The sequence below is a fragment of the Rhinatrema bivittatum genome, chromosome 8 (assembly GCF_901001135.1).
Source record: "Rhinatrema bivittatum chromosome 8, aRhiBiv1.1, whole genome shotgun sequence".
Taxonomy (NCBI): domain Eukaryota; kingdom Metazoa; phylum Chordata; class Amphibia; order Gymnophiona; family Rhinatrematidae; genus Rhinatrema; species Rhinatrema bivittatum.
Window position 1 is genome coordinate 211,363,294 of NC_042622.1, and position 25,917 is coordinate 211,389,210.

Here is a 25,917-nt window from a genome sequence, read left to right on the forward strand (position 1 = left end):
GATTCACATCTCTATTACCAGTACCTCCTTCTCTGCCTCTCAGATCTCGCACATGCACGTCTGCGCCGCTTCACTGCAGTCCTCAGGAGCGAGATCTGAGAGGCAGAGAAGGAGGTACCGGTAATAGGATACAAGGATGGGCCAGAGGGATGCGTTACTGCTCTGATAGTCTTGGAGACAGGGAGGGCTGGGCAAGCAGGGAGAGCTGACCAATCCAAGCAGGATTTGTATACAACAACCAGCCAATCGCCGGTAAGGTACATCGCTTGCCGTGATTGGCTGGTTGTTGTATACTGGGTACCACATACAGTATGGTTATGTAGTGACACAGAAGGGTAGTCTTATACGGCGAGTATATCCAGAACTCTATATTTTAACTGGAAAAGTTGGGGGTCGTCTTATACGCCCAGTCGTCTTATACGCCGGAAAATACGGTATTTTGAAGGTATGGTGATATGTATATGGTGATATGTACTGTCTGATATGATGTTGTTATAAGACTGTGTATGTAAAGTTTATTTATGTATGATGAAAAGTGCAATACAATAAATTGTTTACAGTTTTTGAAATTGAATAACAGGTATGATAAAATTTATTAACGAGAATATGTTTATACAGTACATGGGATAATAAATAAGTGTTATTAGTTATATGATTCCCTGTTGTGTTGGGTATTGTATTGTAGTCTGGCCACAGGCATTTTTAAGATATCATGGCCATCAGAATTAACATCTTTTGACCACATACACAATCCTTGAAGTCACTGAAAGTGGCCTTTTTGGAGCTGAATATTCTTTATACTTTTGTACGAAGTTTTTTTTTTTTATAGCACTGAAAAGTGCTGCTGAAGCAGTGAGACAAATTGAAGCATGTTTGAAGAAAGGATAAATTAGTTTGAATCTGATAATTTCCTTTCCTTCAGTCCAGCCAGACCAGTCCAAACATATAAGATTGGACTGATCTGGCTGGCTGAAGGGAAAAAGAAAACTACGAAAGTATCAAACAGAAAGAGCGAAGGTACAAGGAAGCTCAGACAAAAAAAAAAAGAGAGACAGGGGCTCACGAGGCAGCACGCTCAGCAGAACAAACACTGAGCTAGGAAAGAAGGCTCCATTTGATGCTGTCAGATGACAACAATGTGTCATGGCTAATTCAGCCCTGCTTGTTGACAGAAAAATTCACTTTTTATGCTCATGCAATTTGCCAATTTCCTACTGTTCCATAAACAAAGTGGTGTAATAATCAGGTCCATAAGCTTTTGGGTGTGAGCTTACTCTTGTAAGAGGATCTTTTAAAGAAGGCAATGAATTTCAGACTGATCCATGCACATGGTAACAGACAGGAATCTGATTTGTTAAAATGAGGCCTAAGTTAAGACATCAGCACACAAAGCAATGTTTTTAGCAGCCTTATGAGGGAGCAATATTACCATACCATAAATTCTGTCCTTGTTTGGGTACGGTGGTCTCTATGGGCATTTGAGTTATGTTCGAGGATGCCTGAAGGTCCACACTACTGTCAGCATCACCATTCTCCATCTTACCTGCAAGAGAATGACACCATTACAGGCACAGGCTATGCCAATAAAGTCTACTTATTCTCAATATGATATGCTCTGGGATTGCTTTTAAATACAGCCACTAATCATCCTTTCACGAGTCTGTCAGCCATCAGCATTTTATCATATTTACATTTATATACCAACTTGCTTCAAAGAACTTCCTCAATCTAAAGTGGTTTACTAATGTCAAACAAAACAAACATCCCTAAAATACAATTCTACCTTCCGTCATACTCTTCTCAATAGGGGAGAGGTGGATTTGTATCCAATAATTATTCTCCCTCCCACAATCAACCACTATTACAACAAAGATAAAGCAAATGTTGCTTACCTGTAACAGGTGTTCTTACAGGACAGCAGGATGTTAGTCCTCACATATGGGTGACATCATCAGGATGGAGCCCAATCACGGAAAACTTCTGTCAAAGTTTCCAGAACTTTGACTGGCCCCTACTGGGCATGCCCAGCATGGCACTAACCCTGCAGCCAGCAGGGGTCCCCCTTCAGTCTTATTTGAAAGCTACAGGCAGTGCCAAAAAATAAAACAACAAAACGTTACGAACCCAACACCGCGGGGCGGCGGGCGGGTTTCGTGAGGACTAACATCCTGCTGTCCTGTGAAAACACTTATTACAGGTAAGCAACATTTGCTTTCTCACAGGACGGTAGTCCTCACATATGGGTGAGTACCGAGCTGAGGATGTCCGAACACGCACCAAATGTACCCAACGGCGTGCAACAGGCACAACAACTGGGGTGGAATTTGGTAGAGGGCAACCTGAATCCCACCGGGCAGGTGGAAGGGTGTAGGTACATCACGTTGGAAATAAGTTACCCAGGACAGACTTGCTAAAGATGGAATCTTGTCTTCCGGCTTTGTCCAAGCAATAGTGGGCTGCAAAGGTGTGGAGAGAACTCCAGGTGGCAGCCCTGCAAATGTCAGGAAGCGGCACTGATCGTAGGTGTGCTACTGAAGTCGCCATGGCCCTCACAGAGTGTGCTTTAACACGGTCTTGAAAAGGAATGCCTGCTTGCTGATAGCAAAAGGATATGCAGTCCGCCAACCAGGAGGAGAGAGTCTGCTTACCCACAGGTTGCCCTAATTTGTTGGGATGGAAAGAGACGAACAACTGAGTGCTCTTCCTGTGGGCAGCTGTACGGTCTAGATAAAACGCTAGAGCCCATTTACAGTCAAGGGTATGCAGAGTCTGTTCCCCTGGATTGGAATGAGGCCTGGGAAAGAAGATAGGTAGCATTATGGATTGATTAATGTGAAACTCCGAAACTACCTTAGGTAAAAACTTAGGGTGAGTGCGGGGGTACTATCATTGGAGCCGGATTCCTCTACTGGCTGAGGGGGGCCTTGCTTCGGTTCCCCCCCCCGAGTCTCTTCGCACTGCAGGCATAGGGCAGAGGCCACTTCGTGTTGCACAGCACTCAGGTGGCAGGCTGGGCAGAGGGCTTGTCCCTTGGCTTTCTTGGCCGGCGGTGCCATGATTTGTGCGCGTAGAGTGGCTCAAAACTCGTCTGTGCGCGTAGGTGCGTGTGCCGGGAGACTTAGTTGTGCGCCCCGGGTACGCCAACGATGTGCGTGCAGGCCACTATTTGAGTGCTTAGCGGGGATACTTTCGCCGCTGTGCGCACAGGCCTATCTGTGTGCCCGGCACAGATGCGCGTGCCGCTGTGCGCACAAGTCCTTTGTACACCCGGCTCACTGCTGTGTGCACGGCTCGGTTGTGCGGACAATACGGCGATTAAGACGGGGAAATGGGGGGCACTGTTTGCCGCGCTACGAGATGGCTGCTAGTGTCTGAAGCTCCCACTTTGCCTTTTCACAAAAGGCAGTTTGCCGCAATAAGATCACTGAAACTTGTTTTCGAGCAGCATGTCGGCTTGGACACGAGTCGCGGACAAGGCTACTGTTCCTGGAGAGTTTGTGTGTGTTGGGGGTCGGGAGTTTTGGCAGTAAGTACGGATCATCCTTCTTTGCTCTCCCGGCCGCCATCTTGGCTGCGAAACCTGAGCTGGGCCGCCCGACGCGGGTCAGCCTGGACCAGCAGGCTCTGCGAAGCTGCCTACCACTTTGTTTTCATCTTAATAAATAACATCCAAAAAAAAAATCTGGCAGTGCGAATCGCTACGGGACGAGCAGGCTGACAGCACTTGGGGCTCCTTTCTCCTTCTCCCGACCGCCATTGAAACTGCGGGAAAACTATTACAGCTCCACTTTAGAATTGCAAAACCGGAGCGTTTTTACTATTCTGGCTCTTACCATCGTGATCCTGGCTGAGGGTTGTCCTGAGCACATGCTAAAGGGATTTCTCTGGTGGAACTGTTTACTGCATTGCAAAATCTTCATTCTGGCTAAGTATTTTCTGCTTATTTTTACTTATTTTTGCTTATTGTGTAGAAAGCTTCTGTGATTATTTCCTGCCTGTGTTTTAACTTCTTTATAGTCTGTTTCATTTTGTGTAGAAAGCTTGTGTAGAAAGCTTCTGTGATTATTTCCTGTCTGCAAAGCTATCAGCTTTTAAACTGGTAAAATCTCTCTAGTTTGGGGTTAGCTGGCACAAACTAAAAAACTGGGGCATAAAGACTGTTTTTTTAAAAAAGAATTGACCAAAACGCAAAGACAACAGTCCAGTAGTGCCCTGCTTTACCCAGCTTGTCCCAGGCTAAACTGTTTGACTCCCTCCCACCCTACCCCTCTACCCACCCACCCCTGGGGCTTGTTTCTAATAAAGACTGCCTAGATTACCATTGGCAGCAAGATAAATTAGTACATTGGTTACAGTCAAGGAAATATAGTCACAAATTACCAAGATGAGGACTATCCAATGTAACTGCTGTGGAGCCTTTATTCTGAGGGAAAGCAGCTGGAAACTTAGAGCTTGCCCAATTTGTGCACAACTCTCTTCCTTGAAAATGAAGCTGACTGTGATTAAAGATCAATTAGCTTCAATTAAAAGAATTACACCCACATTGCATTACTCAGAAAATAATTCCCCAATACCACAAACAAACCAGGAGTCAAGAAAAGGAGATCCATTAGGCTCAGGTAGGACCCACAGTCACCCATTCTTGACAGAAGAGCAGCCAACAGGTATACCGCCCCACTCAAACAGGTCATTAGGAAATTCTTTAAAAACCAGGAATACAGTTGGCTCTGGTAGAATTAGACCTGTGATGAGGAGACACACAATGTACCAAATGCAAAAAGAACAACAAGCCTTCTCTAAAATAAAAACTGAAGAAGTTCTTGAGAAAAGCATTGCAGTATTACCAGAAAAGAGAGAGAAAACACAATGCATGCAGTATTTCAAGATCCATAAGCAAAAGAAAAATCTAATTGAGATGGATAACTCTGTCAACAGTGGCACTACCGCAAAAAGAAATAGTGAAGTGAATAACAAATCTCAACAAATATCTCACAAGGAGTCCAGGAAATGCAATAACCGTAAAGAGAGTACCTGGAAGGCTATGACCACAAATGCTCATAGTTTGGGAAATAAAATCCCAGATCTGCAGGCCCTAATGGCTGACGCAGAATTGGACATTGTTGCTATCACAGAAACATGGTTCACAGAATCTCATGAATGGGATACAACAATACCAGGCTACAACTTGTTAAGGAAGGACAGAGGATAGAAAAGGGGGAGGTGTGGCTCTTTATGTTAGAAACAACATCCAAGCATCTGAGCTACAAGGAAGTTGGGGTAAGGAAGAAGCTCTATGGGTCGACCTAAAAAAAGATGACGGAGCGTCCATTTATATTGGAGTGGTTTACAGGCCTCCAAACCAAAAGGAAGAGCTGGACAGAGATCTGGTTGAAGACATCCATAAGATAGGTAAGAAGGGAGAAGTGGTGATCGTGGGTGACTTTAATATGCCAGATGTAGACTGGAAAATCCCATCTGCAGAAACTAAAAATAGTAGAGCAATAGTGGATGCCATGCAAGTATCTTTGTTCAAACAAATGGTGTTGGAACCCACAAGAGAAGGAGCTATACTCGACTTAGTGCTCACTAATGCAGATAATGTCTCAGATGTCCAGGTGGGCGCCCACCTCAGCAGCAGTGATCATCAAACGGTATGGTTTAATATCACTAAAAGAATAGGGAAAAGAACCACAAAGACCCGAGTTTTACAGTTCAAAAACACAGACTTTGAGGAAATGGGGAACTACCTGGAGGAAGAACTTAAAGGATGGGAGAACGAGAGAGATGTGGATCAGCAGTGGACCAATCTAAAAGGAGCAATCACCAAGGCAACTGCTCTATATGTTAGAAATGTAAAGAAAAGCAAAAGAAAACTGAAACCTATCTGGTTCTCAAAGGAGGTGGCTGACAAAATTAAAGCTAAAAGAACAGCATTCAAGAAATATAAAGGATCCCAAAGGGAGGAGCACAAAGAAGAATATTTGTATCAACTGAGGGAGACAAAGAAATTAATCAAGTTGGCAAAGAGTCAAGCAGAAGAGAGGATTGCCAAGGAGATAAAAAATGGTGACAAAACATTTTTCAGATACATCAGCGAAAAGAGAAAGGTCCAAAGTGGTATAGTGAAATTGAAAGGTGGTAATGGATCAATGTGTGGAGAGAGACGAAGAAATGGCAGAAATATTAAACGAATACTTCAGCTCTGTGTTCACTAAAGAAGACCCTGGAGAAGGACCATCTCTAAACAACAAGAAACTGGAGGGAAGGGGAATAGATGAAAATCCTTTTACAGTAGAAAATGTGTGGGAAGAACTAAAGAACCTGAAAGTGGACAAAGCCATGGGGCCTGATGGGATTCATCCAAGGATATTGAGGGAGCTCAGAGATGTTCTGGCGGGTCCGCTGTGTGACCTGTTCAATAGATCCCTAGAAACGGGAGTGGTGCCGAGTGATTGGAGAAGAGCGGTGGTGGTCCCGCTTCACAAGAGTGGGAACAGGGAAGAGGCAGGCAACTACAGACCGGTTAGCCTCACTTCGGTGGTGGGAAAAGTAATGGAGTCACTGCTGAAAGAGAGAATAGTGAACTATCTACAGTCTGGAGAATTGATGGACCAGAGGCAGCATGGATTCACCAGGGGAAGATCCTGTCAGACAAATTTGATTGACTTTTTTGACTGGGTAACCAAGGAATTGGATCAAGGAAGAGCACTAGATGTCATCTACTTGGATTTCAGCAAAGCTTTTGATATGGTTCCGCACAGGAGACTGGTGAATAAAACGAGAAGCTTGGGAGTGAGTGCCGAGGTGGTGACCTGGATTGCAAATTGGTTGACGGACAGAAGACAATGTGTGATGGTAAATGGAGCCTTCTCTGAAGAGAGAGCGGTTTTAAGTGGTGTACCGCAAGGATCGGTGTTGGGACCGGTCCTGTTCAATATCTTTGTGAGCGACATTGCGGACGGGATAGAAGGTAAGGTTTGTCTTTTTGCGGATGACACTAAGATCTGCAACAGAGTGGACACGCCGGAAGGAGTGGAGAGAATGAGACTGGATCTAAGGAAACTGGAAGAGTGGTCGAAGATATGGCAGCTGAGATTCAATGCCAAGAAGTGCAAAGTCATGCATATGGGGAGTGGAAATCCGAATGAACTGTACTCGATGGGGGGGGAAAGGCTGATGTGCACGGAGCAGGAGAGGGACCTTGGGGTGATAGTGTCTAATGATGTGAAGACAGCGAAACAATGCGACAAGGCGATAGCAAAAGCCAGAAGAATGCTGGGCTGCATAGAGAGAGGAATATCGAGTAAGAAAAGGGAAGTGATTATTCCCTTGTACAGGTCCTTGGTGAGGCCTCACCTGGAGTACTGTGTTCAGTTCTGGAGACCGTATCTACAAAAAGACAAAGACAAGATGGAAGCGGTACAGAGAAGGGCGACCAGGAAGGTGGAGGATCTTCATCGGATGACGTACGAGGAGAGATTGAAGAATCTAAATATGTACACCCTGGAGGAAAGGAGGAGCAGAGGTGATATGATACAGACTTTCAGATACTTGAAAGGTTTTAAATGATCCAAAAACAACGACAAACCTCTTCCGTAGGAAAATAATCAGCAGAACCAGGGGTCACGATTTGAGGCTCCAGGGAGGAAGATTCAGAACCAATGTCAGGAAGTATTTCTTCACGGAGAGGGTGGTGGATGCCTGGAATGCCCTTCCGGAGGAAGTGGTGAAGACCAGAACTGTGAAAGACTTCAAAGGGGCGTGGGATAAACACTGCGGATCCATAAAGTCAAGAGGCCGCCAATGAAGAGTGGGTGACTCGCCAGAATGATGGCTACTGACACAATACCCTTATTAAATAAACATACACATGCTTACTGTGACTCCTACATCGCTCAAAGCTTCAACAGCAAGAGGTAATGGAAAAAAGGATTTGCACTCACAAAGAGGGGAGTAGCTGGCTTGTTACGGCGGTTACTACCCCAAACCAAATATGCCTGATACTTCACTTTCAATGCATATACAGCATAGCTCTCTGCTTCAATGACAGGGGAGAAGAATAACTGATACTTCACACATCCAGCAGAGCTCTCTGCTACAACGGCAAGGGAGAAGAAAAAGGGTTCGCACTCAAAAAGCGGGGAGTAGCTGGCTTGTTATGGCGGTTACTACCCCAAACCAAATGTGCCTGATACTTCACTTTCCATGCATATCCAGCATGGTTCTCTGCTTCATCGGCATGGGAGAAAGACTGATACATCACGCATTTCCAGCATAGCTCTCTGCTTCAACAGCAGGGGGAAAAAAACCCACAAAAACAAAAACAAAAAACTGATGCTTCACGCATATCCTGCATAGCTTCAACGACAGGGGTGAAGAAAAAAAGGATTCACAATCACAAAGCGAGGAGTAGCTGGCTTGTTACGGCGGTTACTACCCCAAACCAAATGTGCCTGATACTTCACTTTCAATGCATATCCAGCATGGCTCTCTGCTTCAACGGCAGGGGAGAAGAAAAAAAACCCAACAAGGGCTGTACAACATAGTCTAGGTAAAACAAATAAGCATGGGTGTAACTTGCTTATCGCAGCGGTTACTGCCCCTACTACCCCTAACTAATCAAGCTAGATATTTCACTTGGATGCAGCTCCATCACTGCTCTCTACATTAATGGTGGGGGTGGAAGGGGAATAGAACAAGGAGCTAAGAGAAACAGATAAGAATGAGAGAAAAAATGTGTGAGGCTTGCTGGGCAGACTGGATGGGCCATTCGGTCTTCTTCTGCCGTCATTTCTATGTTTCTATGTTTCTATGAGGGGTCGGGTCGAGCGGGAGAGGGGGACTGCAGACTTAATCCAGGCAACTGCGTGGACAGTGGAGCAGCAGGGGACCCGTAGGAGAATGACAGCATCGGCTCAGTTTTCTTCCTGGCAGCCATCTTAACAGCGCATAATTCAGCAGGGGCACAAGAACAGAAGAAATAGCTATGGACACTTAATTATTGTCCTCTTCCAGCAATGACAAGTAGGGGAGCTGGAAGTGCACAGGTAGAGCTCCAAGGCCCCGCTCCTGAATCCGGGGAAAAACATAAAATTTTAGCCACAAGTTTTTTGGTTTTTTTTTTTCTTTTCCTGACCTGCTGCCGAATTTATGAGTCGCAGCTGATACTGGTGCGGTGTCCCTAGCAAGTGGGAAAGCTGGGATTCATAGTGCTTTCTCACGCCTCAGTCTGCAGAGCCTGCCGGCAGCATCCCAGCAAAGTGGTGGTGGTGTAGCAATTTTGCCGCTGTTCACTTCTCCATTCACTACCCCACGGCGTGGGGAGAAGGGTATGCGAAATAGAGGTGCCCGCTGCGCATCGGATCGCGGCAGCAGAAGACCACATGTGATAATGGCGGAGGCTCCCGCGGGGGAGAAGGTGCTCACCTCCTTCACAGAAGATGCGTTGTAACAACTATCTCAGCGAGTTACAGAAGCCCTGGATGCTCGCTTGGATGGACGCCTAATTAAATTACAGACCTCTATGGAGGATATTAAAGCGACCCTGGAGGGGCACTCCAAGCGGCTGGACGTGGTGGAAACTACTCTTTCAGACCATATTGACCGCTTGGTGGCAGTGGAGCAGCAGTTGGTGGAGCTGAGAACCCACCAGTGCGACCTTCTCGCTAAACTCAAGGAACAGGAAGATCGCGGACGGTGCAACAATGTAAAGATCATAGGACTGCCAGAATCGGTAAAAGAGGATGAGTTGCGGGACTTTGTGGAAAAATGGCTCCCAGGCCAAGTGGGTTTAAATCTAGAGACTGGTCGTTTACAAATGTGAGAGAGTGCATCGATTGGGCCTTTTGCGAGAGGGAAGTGGCAGACCACAGCCGGTTATGGCGCGTATTTTGAACTGGGACCTTAAAACCCAATTGCTACGGGCCTATCGAAAAAAAGCCACTTTGGAATATCAGAGCTACAAAATTCTGCTGTTCAATGATTTTTTGGCCAGTACTGCGGCCCAGGGAAAGGTTCTAGCACCAGCCTGCACGGAACTCCACAAGCGTGGCATCGGATTTGCATTACTCTACCCAGCGAAACTACGTATCCAGTACGACAACCAGACTTTATTCCTCAACTGTAAGGCAGAGGCAGATCGCTTCATCTCGGCATTGCCACACCGTGGAGAGGAGAGTGGCTGATGTGTACAATCCTACGGCTCGTGGCAAACAGACTAACCCTGGGTCTTGTTCATGGGGTCCCAGTTGACTACCTGTTGGAGCCTAAGTGTTCAAGGCCTCTTTCCTTCCTGTAGAGGTTTCGCCCCGTTCCTTTAGCCTTGAGAAGTGGACCATCCAATATGAGACTGCAGTCCTATAGGATCATGTCTATTTCCCCAAGCCATTTGCAGATTATTATGCATTTGCTGACGAATATCCTAGAGACTTGGGATGTAGACATATGTCTCATATGCCCTGTGAGACATCTATTGTTTAACTAGATGCTGATTCCTGTGGGAAGTGTTGCAGGGGTTAATGATTTGTTTTCTCTCTTTTTATGGTTGGGGTTCCACAGGTTATATCCGGTTGCAATGTTTGATGACAATCTCAGGGGAGGGAGCGGGACCAGAGGTGGGCACCCCCAAGCCCAGATGTTCCTTCTTGGGTGGGAGTGGACCTTAATCCTCTTGGAGCAGTGGTGGGCAGTATTGACAGAGAGGGGGGAGGGTGGTTGTTTGGAATGACTGTTAGTATGTGTGATATGTGCTCATGTGAGAAGGGGGGGGAATGGGTTGTGTGTATGGGGAAGCCTAAGGCACCTAGTTGGGCATTTCAATTGGGAAGCTTCTAGGCTTTGGTACAGAATTCTTCGAGGCCCAGGCTGGGAGGCCTTGAAGTTTGGTAATATATGTTGTACTGTCATGTGCTCTATAATAGATGTATGCAATGGCGCCAGTTAAAATTGTGTCATTGAATGTGGCTGGCCTCCACTCCCCAATCAAACGAAAAAAGATATTTACTATACTTAAGCGCATGCACACACAGGTGGCGTTTCTACAAGAAACGCATTTGGATGACACTGATCATGCTAAGTTACACCGAGAATGGGTGGGGCAATGACATTATTCATCTTTCAATTCTAGAAAACGGGGAGTGGCCATCCTCATTCATAAAAATTTGCCGTTTCAACCTACGCAAACCATGCAAGACCTGGAAGGGCACTATGACATAGTGGTGGGCCACTTATATCACCAGAAGCTGGCGCTTTGCAATGTCTATGCCCCCCAATGTGTATTCGCCTGCTTTTTTTACTTCCTTGGTAAGACACTTAACTGATTTCTCAGACTGTCGACTGGTTGTGGGGGGTGACTTCAATTTAGTGGCCAATAAGACGATTTAAAAAAAAAAGACCAAACGATGGGAATTAATGTGTTATGCCAAGAATTGCAGCTTCTGGACATCTGGCAGGTTCTACATCCTGATGATACAGAGTACACTTTTTTCCCTAACCCCCACCAGACGTACTCCAGGCTTGATTATTAACTGATGTCCGACCAGTGTTTCCGTACAGTGACTGAAGCTTCTATCAGAGTGATCTCCATTTCCGATCATGCCCCGGTGACAGTAACACTGCAATGCGGCACCCAAGCTCGCCCCCCATTCGCTTGGCGTTTATGCCCGGATTTATATCTAGACAAGGAATTTAATAAATATTTACAGGAGTGCTGGAAGGAATATTTAGTATTGAACATCACCCAGGAGGTTTCCCCTGTGATGGTGTGGGAGGCGGGGAAAGTGGTCATGAGGGGCGCTATTATTGCTTATGTAGCTAAACGTAACAAACAGTGCAATGCGGAAAAATTGCGCCTGATAACTATTTTAAAAAAAGCGCAGCAACAACACAACACGAATGACAGCAGACGCTAAGGCCCATTTGGATAGAACATGGGAAGCGCTCAATACATTATTACATCAGCGGGCATCTAAATCTCTGCACTATCATCGCTTCCAGCTATATAAAAGGGGTGATAGAGCCAGTCGCCTTGTGTCCCATCTTATTCGTCCCCGGGGAACTCGTGCGGCTGTAGTTGGTATTCGAGATGGCGGGGGGGGGGGGGGGGTGCATCAGACTACAACTGCGGCTATTGCGGCTCACTTTGAGTATTATACGTCCCTGTATGGCTCCAATCCCATGAATATGGAGGCTGCAGATACCCTTTTTCGCGACATTCCGTGGCCTCAATTGTCACGGGAACAAGGAACCGCATTAAATGCCCCCCTCACTGAGAGTGAAATTTACTCTGTCATCCAGACACTTGAATTAGGTAAAGCAGCGGGGACCAGATGAATTGGGATCGAAGTTTTATAAAATTTTGAAATCTACTCTCCTGTCCCCTTTGCAAAAATATTATTCTGGTATGTTGACTGAAAATCATATTTCTGCGGCTTCGAATCAGTTCACTATTGTTTTTCTCCCTAAACCGGGCAAGGATCCCCTGGAAGTGGGCTCTTTCCGCCCTCTCTAATATGGATGTAAAAATCCTAGCTGCAGTTTTGGCATCTCGATTAAATAAGGTTCTGCCCGATATTATTCATGGAGATCAAACGGGATTTGTTAAGGGGAGGCAGGGAATACGAAACGTACTGTGTAACCAGCCAAACGTACTGCATTATCAGCCAAAGGAGGCTTCCTCCTTTGGCTGATAATGCCAAAGGAGGAAGCCTTTGGCATTTCCTCAGCCTGGATGCTGAAAAGGCTTTTGACTCCCTCTCCTGGGATTACCTGTTCTGGGCACTACAGCGATACAATATTACTGGAGATTTTCACAAATGGCTATTGACTCTATATAACAATCCTAGCACTACTATCCTACTTAATGTCTCACCCACAGTCTCTTTCTCCTTCCACTGTGGGGTTAGGCAGGGTTGCCCACTATCCCCACTACTGTTTGTCCTGGCCTGAGAACCCTTAGCTATTGTGCTACGGAGGGCACCGCAGTTTACTGGGATTAGTGTGGATGGCCACCCCCTAAAGACTGCTATGTTTGCAGATGATATCCTATTATTTGTGGGGAGACCCCGTACAAATGTTCCTGTCATTACCCTGTTTGAACAATTTCGACTAGTGGCTGGGTTAAAGATAAATTTCATTAAATCTGAAGCCTTGGCTTTGAATGATCACCTGCCCGGTACTTGGGGTGGCCATTTTCCGTTCCAATGGGCTCCAGATAAGCTGAAATAATTGGGCGTCTGGGTTCCGAGACTATTGGAACTGTTATATGAGTTGAATATTTCCCCATGTATTGCTCGTTTGGAAGTGCAGTTGAAAATGTGGCACTCTCTCCCACTATCGCTGTTTGGCAGATGTGCTTTAATAAAAATGGTACTAGTTCCCAAGATTTTATACCTCCTTCATATGCTTCCCTGCTGGCTGCAGGCTGGGGATCTTAAACGACTTAGAACTAGCATTCACAAATTCCTTTGGAGGGAAGGCTGGACCCGCATGGCTTATACTACTTTGGAGGGTCCCTGGGAACAAGGTGGGCTAAATTTACCAGACTTTAGACTTTACTATCTGGCTTGCCAGATGCGATTCATAGATGAATGGCTCACGGGAAAATACCATTACTGCACGAGGGGGATATTGGATAGCATGTCCGGCTCTAACTCCCCTCTAAACATTATTCAACTGCGCCCTGGGCTACGGAGCACTCTTACTTTCCCTAAGGTCTTGTTGACACCTTGTGTTCGGGCCTGGAGATGGCTACGCCGCCTTGCAGGCTTACCGGGAGTGGCATCTCTCTTGATACCTTTTCTAAGTAATATGGGCTTTTTGCCAGGAAATGAGAGTAGGGCTGTCTATCAGTCTTGGGCGAATTGTGGGGTATTGTTTGCTTTTCATTTATATGACCCTACTACACATCTCACACTAGACTATGATACCTTGGCTCGTATCTATCAACTACTGTGCAGACAATTTTTTGCTTATCTTCAAGTCCGTCACTACCTGCACTCCCTTTCTTGGGACTCTATGGCGCTGGCAGCTGAATCAACTTATGCTACTAAAATATTTGGCACTGCATGGGTAGCTAATACAATCACGGGATGGAAAAAACTGGGACAGCAGTGTCGTAAGCCAACATGCCTTGACTCGTTGGCGAAACGCTGGTCTGCTATGTTGAATACAGAGGTCACCCCAGCGCATTTGAAAACCTGCTTCACGGCGCTTTACCGATTATTATCTACTTTGGGACTTAGAGAAGTCCAATTCAAACTTCTACATTGCTTTTATTGTGATGATGTGCACAGATATAAAATGAAACTGGCACCCACGCCTTTGTGTAGTAAGTGCAGAGTGGAGAATGGAGAGCTTTATCATCGTATGTTTACTTGTACAAAGTTGAAGATCTTTTGGGACTCAGTGTTACAGACAATCCATAACTGTACCGACGTGCCTAATCCACGTACAGGATACGTTCTACTGACCAGTCAACATACGGGTAATGTACCCGGTGGTGGCTCTAAACGGAAATTTGAACGCCTTGCCGTTATGCTCGCTTGTCAGACTATTTTGGCTGACTGGATTGATCAGGCGGCAACACCCACCCTAGCAGCCTGGACTAACAGAATGGTCTCTTTGCTCTAGATGGAATTCATGGACTTTTTTCATGGTACGAGGGCACCAGACAAAATATATTGTGCTTGTTGGCAAGCTTATTATGCACTGCTTCCTACTGAGGTTCAAGCAGTGTTGCTTATCAATGGTTATAAACCTACCTGGTGCTAAAATGGAGGTTCGGGAAAGGGGGGGGGGGTTATGTTATGAATGGAGTATGAATGGGGTTTGTATGTGAATGAAAAGGGGATCGGGGGGGCGGGACCAGGTGAAAAAACAAACAGAAAACTTGTGGAGGAGCACGCCTGCTGTGGGGTCTTTCAATGATGTATATCAGACTTGTTGGGCTTGCTGGACAGGCTGATTGTGTTTTGGCACTGTATTTTTGATTCCTGAGTTTGTAATTTGTTCTCCCTCCATTAAAAATTTTGGAAAAAAAATAAATCTCCATAGTAGTTTGGCAAAAAAAAATCATAAGAGTGGAAAACAGTTTCTTTATCCATGGTGCCACATCTACGCTTCTCTTCCTGTAACTGAACCAGTGTTCACCTCAGACATACCTTCCCCCCCCCCTGGAGAGAAGGGTGGTGCTCTAAAGCAACCAGCATTAACCCACGTGCTGGATGATAAGGAAAAATCATTTTGTAGAAAAACAGGTAACTTTAAAAATGTCCTTAAAAAGCATCAATAATACACAGGTCTTCTCCTCTGCTGTTTTCTGGGTGCAGTGGCAAGGAACACCCCAAGATGTGAAAAAGAATTCTAAGAGCTCAAGCTGGTTGGAGACCACAGGTTTTGTCTTTTGTTTTCCTTTTTCCTGTTTGGACTGCATGCTGAGTTTTGCTGTTTCCCAATTTGAATTGTGAGTATTTTGGATCTTGTAATAAATTCTGTTTTGCTTTGGAACGACAAAAAAAAAAGGGGGGGGGGGGGGGAAATGGCACAGATGACCACGTGGGCAAGATGGCGACACCTCCCCCTCCTCCCCCCCCCGGAGGGTCTCCACATGTGTGGACCCTCGCGACAGATCGGGGTCTAGCCTGGACTGGGCTGCTCAACCCGAATGAACAGACGCCGGAAAGACGATCTGTGCAGCTATCCGAGCCTCGGAGACCGGAGACTTTAAGAATGTTTTCTACCTTACCTTGTCTTAGCGCTTCCCGGTCTCCGGCTGCGGGGGGAGAGGGAAAATACCTTCACCACCGCGCTCGGTATTGCACCCGCTGCCATCCAGTTCTTTATTTCTCAAGTTGTCTACAATGAAGGCACTGTCTAAAGTTGCCTCTTATCTTTAAAGAACTGGATGTCCTCTAATAGTTTAATGCTAAATTTGAAGAAAACAGATTTTACTTCTTTCTCAATTTCCAGTTGAGGAGTGCTCACATTTAATGTCTGATGACACTCATTCTTATTTTCAAACAAGACTGGAACATTGGTGTGCTGCTCGATTCTGCCTAGTCTTTACGGCATCAGGTAAAAAGTGTTGTGCATACTGACTTTTTTTTAAACATGTCGATTTAAAGCTTTTTCTACCTGCTTTTATGACATTCACTTTGGATAACTGCAATTCTTCACATATTAGTTTACGTCAATATTCGTTCTTTGCAGCTGGTGCAGAATGTTGTGGCCCGAGTAGTTTCAGGTGCTTGTGCACGTGATCATATTACTCCCATTTTATTTGAACTACACTGGCCACCTGTGCCATTGATAGTAAAGTTTAAGGTTTTAATGCTGGTTTTTAAAGCCCTTCATGAGCTTGCTCCCAGTTATTTTATTCTATTTAAAAAAATGTATCAGCCTGTGTGATCACTGAGATCTGCTAATCTTAGTTTATTGGATGTTCCTTCCTTCAAGCTTATTAGATTGGATGAGTCAAGAGAATGGATATTTTACATGACAGGTCCTGAGTTTTGGTCTTCCCTCTTTTTGTAAACTGATAACCCACCTTTTTTTCCTTGGCTTTCATTGACTTATGAGTCTTTTAGTTATTTAACTGTTAGGTGGTTCCAAGTCTGCAGTATGGTGAAATTATTTCTTAACTGATAATTTTCTTTTCTCTAGAGAGGGCAGGGCAGGCCAGTCCACAGAAATGAGTTATGCACTCCAACCAGCAGATGGAGACAGAAAAACTGATTCGCTGATGTCACCCATATTTAGTTGTACATGACATCAACCTACCAATACTCTTGTAAAAGTCAACTGTGGATAAATGAACACCACATAACTTTGGCTATCTCCTTAACTCATACATCATCACATTTACTTTCTTTGGTCCTTCTGTTTTTTTTCTTTTTAAACTTCAAGAAGATCAGTGGGCTCAGTAGCAGAGAATGAACATAACCATAGCAATAAATGCTAAAATGTGACTTATTAGGAGCTTCCATGATCTGAAGCAGTCCTCAGTGATGTCAGTTTTCCAATTTTCTCAGTTTCAGAAAAAACAGACAAAAAGACAATGCAATGGAGGCAGCCCAGGGCGAGGGCGTGAACTGACCTGCCCTCTCTAAAGGAAAGAAAATTATCAGGTAAGAAGTAATTTCACCTTCATCTTCGTTCAGGCAGGCCAGTCCAGACAAGTGGGATGTACCAAAGCTACTCCTTTAAAGGGTGAGAGGCTGAATGCACTATCTGCAACACTGCCCTCACAAATGCCACATCCTGTGCCCAAACATCCAAACAGCAATGTTTGGAGAAATTGTGCAAGGAAGACCATGTCACTGCCTTACATTTTCAGATGGTGAAAGTAACTGTAACAGATGTCATCTTACATCTAGAGGACAAATATAAAAAAAAATAAAAATATTTAACCACAAAGCTCTAGCTCATCTCTTGACCTATCCAACAGCAGCAGCAACAGACTGATTCATGTGAAAGTCCAAAATCACCTTTGGCAAAAAAAGGAAGACCCTGTCCGGATTTGCATCCTGTCCTGGGCAATCAATAAGAAAGGCTCTCAACATGAAAGGGCCATCATCTTCAAGGTGAGCAAGCATAGGTTAAGATAACTTAGAGAATGAAAATTGGGTCCTACCAAGAAAGTCGAGACACTGCACGGACACTGCACGGAGCGGCAGTAGCCACAGAGGCATTCACGGAGCGGAATGCCAGTGGCAAGTAGTTGTTCCACCTTCAGGCAGCAAAATACTGCACGGAGCGGCAGTAGCCACAGAGGCATTCACGGAGCGGGATGCCAGTGGTTTGTGTTCCACCTTCACGGAGCGGAAGGTTGGAGGGCTGCCATCTCCAAAAAAACAAAAAACAAAAAAACAAAAACAAAAAAACAAAAAACAAACAAGCAAAACAGAGGTGGGTAAGAGTATGGGGCAGGGGTGTGGCCGTTTATTGTGGCAGTTGCTACCCCTGATTGAACTGGATGTTCATTGGGATGCGGATACGGCACTGCTCTCTGCATTGGTGGAGGGGTGGAAGGGAATTGGGGCCGGAGGGTGCTGGAAGCCAATAGTGACGGGGGAGGGGGAAAAAAAAAAAGGGGGGGGGGGGGAAGATTAAAAAAAAAAAAATGGATAAACTGCGTAGCTTGCTGGGCAGACTGGATGGGCCGTTTGGTCTTCTTCTGCCGTCATTTCTATGTTTCTATGTTTATGTTTCTATGAGATCAAATTTAGATCACAGAGGGGGAAGAGATATCTATAATGGAAGTCTAATATGTTTGACCCCTTTCAAATAAACTTGTAACACCTGGATGGTAAGAAAGAGGCCTACCATTAATTCACCCTTGTTAGAACACAAGAGCAGCTACCTGCACCTTCAACATGTTGAGGGCTAACTCTTTAATCAAACCTTCTTGCAGAAATTCCAAAATGAGCATTCTCTCCACCTTCGAAGGATGACTATTTTATTTTTTTCATACACCAATGTTCGAAAAACCCTCCATACCCTAAAATAAGCTAAGGACATGGAGAATTTGTGTGCAGGTAGCAAGATGCTCACCATCGCTGAAGAATAATCACGCTTCAACAATCAAGCCCTCTCAAGGGCCAAACCATAAAACAAAACTGATCCAGATTTTTGTGCCCAACTGAACCCTGATGTAGAAGATTGTCCTGCACTGGCAGTCAAAATGGTCTGCTGTCCAGACACAGATCTGCATACCACAGTCTATGCAGCCAATCCAGAGTCACCAGAAGAACCAGATCAGGATGCGTTGCAATCTTCTGTAATCTGCTTACCACTGACCACGGGGGAAACAAAGTAATTCACCCTGTGACACTGCTTGCATGAGAACAGATTCCGAGCACCCGTGCATCCCTCCACTGACTGATAGATCGTTGAAATTTTTGTCATGGACATACTTTCAGACCCAAGTATGGGTGCCCTCACCAAAAAACCATGAGCTGAAAGGCTGCCGCCAATTCAAAATGTGACTGCTGAAATCTGCTCAAATATTGTCCATCCTGTCAAAATGAGAGGCCGACATTGCCTGAAGATGCTGCTCTGCCCACGGCATTAACTTGTCCATCTCCAAGGTTACTGGAAGACTCTTGGTTCCTCCTTGATGGTTTATGTAGGTGACTGCTGTGGCATTATCTGACATCACTTTCAGCATTTTTCCTCTCAGGTGATTGGCGAACTGCAGGTGCACTAACCAAATCACCTGAGCCTCCAACCGATTAATAGACCGCCATCTCCTCAGATGACCACTGTCCCTATAACAGCAGTTCCTGGCCCTGGAGACTCGCATCCGTAGTAATATCCACTTGGGAATCTCTAAATCCATTGCTTTTACGAGGTGCTCCCTCTGCATCCACCTTAATTTCTTGTCCACTTCCGATGGGAAGGTCTGCCACACTCCGTACACTCTTGCAACTGGGGGTTTCATCAAGCTAGCTCATCCAGGAAACTACTTCCAATGTCGGCACCATCGATCCCAATGTTGGTAGGTGCCCTGAGGACCCCTATTTGTTTCCACAACTTCTGGACACAGTGCTCCAGGAGGAAAACCTTGCCTTGTGCCATATCAAAATACACTCCCAGATACTCCAGAATATGCATTAACTGGCAATTGCTGTTAGCTAGGTTGACTACTCAGAGGTCCTGCAACAGTCGACTCACCCTACATGACATCGCCAGGCTCTCCTCCTCCAAACTGGCTCTGATCAGCCAGTCGGTACAGGTACGGATGAATCAAAATGCCTTCCCTGTATAGGGCAGTTGCTACCACTACCAACACCTCGGAAAAAAGTCCTTGGAGCTGTAGCCAGCCCAAAAAGCAAGGCCCCAAACTGATAGTGCCAGCCAAGCACTGCAAAGTGGAGAAATCGCTGATGCTTCTGTCATATGGAGATATGTAGATAAACCTCTGAACGCCCCTTTCTGTACCCTCCATGATCACCAAGCATAAAGTCTCTATACTAAAGTAAGAGATGTGCAAAACTTTGATCACTCCCTTGAGATCTAGAATGGAGCAAAAGGATCCCTTTTTTTTGGATTCCACAAAATAAATGGAATATTGCTCAGTACTTTCCTTCTGTTTTGAGGACGGCATCACTGCTTTCAGGTCAATCAGTCACTGTAACATGCTCTATATGGCCTCCCTTTTTTTTTTTGCTGTACTGCATGAAAAAAAACATAAAAACGTCTGTGGGCACCCAGAGAAAAATCCAGAGCATAGCCATTTTCTTATTACTTCTGGCAAAAGTGAGAGATGTCCACCTAGCACTGGTACAGGAAAGGTGGACCCCCAAGCCTTCATTTTGAGATACGGGGACCTACAGCCTGGAGATTCCCTTTTAACCAGCCTTTTTTAGTTTAAAAGACTGAGTCCTCCCAAAAGAATGTGCCCTCTGAACTGTCAATCTGTTGCAAGGATGAATAATTCTAGTGTCCTTAAACTGACCTCTTGCGAAAAAGGAACGTGGAGCCACCTATCTTCCGACAAATGCAGCATCTTGGTTAGCCATCTTTTCTAGCTTATTGCCAAACAAAAGGGAATCCTTAAAGGACATCTTGTTTAAGTTTGACTTAGAGATAGTGTTTGCAGACTACTTATGCAATCATAAGATACTGCAATTACTGAAGCCACTCCTCTAACTGCAGTACAAAACAAATTACAGCCCACATCTGCCAAGAAGGCTACTCCTGACTCCAAGTAAGGGCCAGTCTTACCCAATGCTTCCTAAGCATCTTGGCTCAAGCTCAAGTTTATGCATGCCACCATGCAACAGCAAGTAGAGATTTGTAAATTCATAGTCATCGCCTCATAGGCCTGCTTGTGCATCCTAGAGCGCTGCTCCTCCTTCCACTGTGATAGTGGTCTGTTTTATAACAGCACAGACCAGGGAACCTTCTTTAGGGAATGGCATTTGCTCTCACTTTAGGGTCCAAGGGGAAATTCTTGCACTAGAACAGGGTCTTTTTCTCCGTATGGACGCAAGACCTGCACCACTGGCATCTAGCCCCAGAGCCTTCAGGGTTCATGATAATAAATCTGGTCATTCATTCCTATGGAAAGAGTGCAGCATAGTTCCATGTGTTTCCAGATCCAGAAGAAATGCTCCTTCCTCCGGCGTAGAATCCAAACCACTCAATGAAGCCTCAAATGGAACATGATCCTTCTTCTTGCGCACTTTCCTCACCTGTCCTGCGCTTGTCAGGGTTGGGCGAAGCCTGGCTGAGACTGCAGTAAGCTTAGGTCTCTTACAAGGCTTCTCTTGAGACAGAAAGATTGAAACCCTTTGAAGATTTCAATCCAGGAAAAAGAAGCTGGGATTCATTCCCAATACGCTGGGGATATATAACAGTGGGGGAGTGGGGAAAGAATAGGGCTCTCTCCCTCCCCCCCCCACCCCCACTAGAGGCACCATCCTTTGACTCATCCCTATGGAAAGAGGAAGCCACTTCCAGAGTAAAATTTCCTTGGACAACTCCCTGCAAACCCCCAGGCACTTCTGACAGAGGTTCAGTGAAAAGGACAATTGAATAGCCCGAAACTGTCATGCAGTGTAAATCAGAGGTCACTTTTCTCACTTGCCTGCCTGCGCCATGAGTCCCATGCTCTGAATCAATTGCTGCTGGAAAAAAATGGCCGCCGCTAGCAGAACACATGGTCTAACAGTAAACACAAGTTTGGCAGCTTGTAGGATGCCCCCGCTACCTCCAGCTCCTCCCTAGGCGTGAATGTGCCCGATGCTTCTATATTTAGAGGGTCCATGGTGGAAAGACACCAAGGCGCCCAAGGATGACATCCTCTTTTGTCCTATAAGTGCCCAGTGGATGTCCCAACCTTGCCTCTGCAACAAGTCCTCCTACTGTAGAGGATGTTGCTTTTCATCCTTTTAGCTTTGCCCTTCCAGCCTGTCTTGCCCTGTCCAGCCTTGCTTCGTCTTTCCAGCCTGTGTCACCTCATCTAGCCTTGCCTTTTCAGTCTGTCCTGCCTTATCCTTGTCTTCGTCAGATTAACTACTGTAACTGACCTCTTGCCTGGACACGGATTAGGCTAGACTGCTGCTTGCCACTGACCCCTCACCTGGATATTGTTCTTGCTTGCTTACTGCCCACCTCTGATCCTTGCCTGGCCCTGGACTACCACCTACCTTGTTCTCTGAGAGACTCTCATCTAAGTCCTGCTGGCCCCTGGACCTCAAGAGCTTAACCTTCAGCCCTAGATCTCCCACCAGAGAACCTCTGCCAGCTGTCAGTGAGAGCCTATGGGGCTCACTCCATAGGCTGCATCCACCTCACCACAGCAGCAAGGATCCACTTCGCTTAGCCAAGCGGTCCTAACAATTGAGGAAATGGCATCTGTGCAGGTCAGTGTGCAGGAAACAATGTGGCAGCTGCAGCTGGGTCGGTCAGTCAGTTTTCCTTAAGGCAGTTTGCTTCCCCTCACCATTGTTGTGGCTCTATCTCTGATTTGCATAGGCCAAAGTGCATGGGAGACAACTAAGATTTGACTGCGCCTTTCCCACCCCAAGGTTGATGTTGCACAAAAAGAGGGGAATGAACTGACCTGCATGGAAATCACAGCAAAAGCTGCACCTTTTTTTTTTTTTTTTTTTTTTTTTTTTTAAAGCCACTGAAATTTATTTATTTATTTATTTATAGATTTTTCTATACCGGGGTACGTAAGTAACATCACCTTGGTTTACATTCAAACAGTAATTCAGCATTGCGCTTTACAATATAACATAGTAACTGAACGAATACAATACAATATATAACTTTGTGTTAATAGAATATAAGCAATATATGAGAGACTGTGGAAATTAGGAAGAGTAGTTGAAGATTCAATTCATTAATAGTAAGCTTTTTTAAATAACCAGGTTTTAAGGTTTTGTTTAAATTTTTTGTGACAAAGTTCCTGGCGTAATTCAGAGGGCATGGTGTTCCATATTGTTGATCCAGCAATAATGAAAGATCGTTCTTTTGTACTAGAGAGTTTAGTCAGATTGGGTGCTGGGATCTTTAATTTGGCTAAATTCTGGAATCTCGTTGGGCGGGAAGACGTTTTGAATTGTAGTTGATCTGTGAACCATTGCATATCTCTATTTTGAATGGCTTTATGTATCAGCGTCATAGATTTATAAATTATCCTGTAAGCCACGGGTAGCCAGTGCAAAGACTGAAGAGCTGGAGTGATGTGATCATGGCGGCTTGTGTTGGTGATAATGCGGGCAGCTGCATTTTGAAATCCTTAAAGACGGTCCTGCCACCTCAAAATCAGAGGGGAGGGGTGGCAGTAGCACCCCCTTGGAAAGAGAAGCCAAGAAGTAGACTGAGCCCTAGGCCTGGATGTCAGTGAGTGTCTACAAGGGGAAGGGGGGGGGGGGGGGGGGGGGGGGGGGGGGGGGGGAATAGGGCTTCAAGCTTTTGCCTCCGCACTTTCTTTTCCCAAATTTGAGGATTACCCTATGCTTAATTAAGGAAGGGAGCATATAGCTTTCATCTCAGGAGCCAAGCAACTGTCTCTTCCTGACAGGTCTAATTCCACTGGAATGTATGCATGTCCACCATCTGCTGGAGATGGAGAATACTGGCAGGCTAATGTCTGTGTACAGCTATATATGGGTGACTTCAGCGAGTTAGTTTATCTCCCTCTCCATCTGCTCGTTGAAGTGTATAACCCACTTGTGTGGACTAGCCTGCCTGAACGAAGAGGAATAGTTGATTTTAAAGCGTCTATTACATACCTCCCAGGGCCAGTTTTCAATTTGAGTCAGTTTTAAGCAGCGAGACTGTCTTTGAGCTATGGTGATGTTTATTTTAGGTCTATTTTTAGAATATTTTAACATTAACATTCATTCATGTTTAGCCATTTTTCTGATGATTAAGTCACATTGGATGTTTTGCCTCTACTTTTAATTTTTTTTATTTAAGATTTATGAATGTTATCTTGTAACCCACCCAGTTAGAATTGCTTACCTGCAACATGTGTTCTCCTAGGACTGCAGGATGTTAGTCCTCACATGTGGGTGACATCTGATGGAGCTACGCACAGAAAACTTTTGTCAAAGTTTCTAGAAACTGACTGGCCAACTGGGCATGCCCAGCCTACCGCTATCAGCACGTCCACGCGAGGTACCCCCTTCAATCTCGTAACATAGCAAAATACGAGCGAAGAATAAAACAACAAACGAAGGTGAACCCAACATCATGGGGGGAGGTGGGCGGGATTCCTAAGGACTAACATCCTGCTGTCCGATGAGAACACCTGTTACAAGTAAGCAACTCTGCTTTCTCCTAGGACAAGGATGGTAGTCCTCACATATTGGTGATTATAGAGCTCCAGACTGTCCCCAGTGATCAGAGGGACCCACAGTAGCCAAACAAGGTGCCAACAGGCACAGCACAATTGCAGCGTTGTGGGAAAACAGGGACAGTCTGGCCCCACAGAGAGCACGATGAGAACAGTTGGGTTCAAGACTGGAATAGATTGCAGAGGACAGACTGGCCAAAAGCGTTGTCCTGGCGACTATCCCTTTTGAGGCAATAGTGAGCCGCGATTGTGTGGAGTGAACTCCAGGTTGCGACTCTGCAGATTTTGGTGACAGGGACCGCAGATGGGCCACTGACGCCACTATAGCCCGCACAGAATGAGCTTTCACTCTGCTGGCCAGCCGGAGGCCTGCCTGCTCGTAGCAGAAGGCAATGCAATCCGCTAGCCAGTTGGATAGGGTCTGTTTCCTCACTGCTACTCCCAGTCTGTTGGTGTCAAAGGACACAAAGAGCTGGGTGGACTGTCTGTGCCTCGCTGTACGGTCCAAGTAGAAAGCGAGCACCCGCTTGCAGTCCAAGTTGTGAAGGGCACGTTCCCCCGAATGAGAATGAGGCTATGGGAAGGATAATTGACTGGTTGATGTGAAAAGCAGTCACCATCTTCGGCAGAAATTTTGGATGCGTACGCAGCATTACACAATCATGGAAGAATTTCATGTAGGGAGTGTATGTAACCAGGGCCTGGATCTCGCTTATCCTGCGAACGGAAATGATCGCCACCAGGAACATAACTTTCCAGGTGAGGAACTTCAGGTCACAGGATTTCAGAGGCTCAAACGGATGTCACATGAGCCTCGCTAGGACAACGTTAAGATTTCATGGAGTTGTCGGCAGGCAAAGCGGGGGCTTCAGTTGAACTAGGCCTCACATGAAATGCCTGACCAGTGGCTGGACTGAGATGGGCACCCCAGCGACACCCTGGTGATAGGTGCTGAGGTGTACTCGGACCAAGCTGGTTTGGACGCCAGACCCTACAGATAATCCAGCAGACTGGGGAGCGGGCAGGATAACGGGTCCAGTTCGTGGCCGCCGCACCAGGTAGAGTAACGCTTCCACTTCGACCTGTAAGATCTCCGAGCGGAAGGTTTCTGGGATTCAACCAAGACCCTGGAAACACCATCCGAGAGCTACAGGGGCTGGAGGATCATGCACTCAACATCCACGCCGTGAGGGCCAGGGCCCGAAGGTTCGGGTGATGCAGAGTGCCCTGGTTCTTTGATAGGAGGTCGGGAGCCGGCCCCAGCGGAACCGGTGCGCTCATGCACAGGTCCTGGAGCAGAGGGAACCATACCTGCCTTGGCTAGGAGGGTGCCACCAGGATAATGGACCCCCCCCCCCTTCCTCTTGCAGCTTCATCAGAGTCCCCGAGAGAAGCAGAATAGGTGGTAAGCATACATGAGACCTTGTCCCCAGTGAAAGAAGAATGTGTTGCAGGTCAGATGATCCTTCCCTGGAATTAGGGAGCAGAACATGCTCACCTTGTGATTGAGGGAAGAAGCGAACAGATCCATGTCCGGAGTGCCCCAGCGACAGAACAGGTTGGCTGCCACTGCCGGGTTCAGGAATCACTCGTGTGGCCGGAAG

General features: G+C 45.9%; 1 protein-coding gene across 1 annotated transcript in view; it reads right to left on the minus strand.

Moving 5' to 3' along the window:
• BAZ1B (bromodomain adjacent to zinc finger domain 1B) overlaps positions 1-25,917 on the minus strand; it is a 328,954-nt gene that overhangs the window by 179,525 nt on the left and 123,512 nt on the right. The window contains exon 10 of the mRNA XM_029612999.1: positions 1,435-1,543. Within this exon, the coding sequence (XP_029468859.1) occupies positions 1,435-1,543 (109 nt within the window). The remainder of the gene's footprint in view (positions 1-1,434; positions 1,544-25,917) is intronic.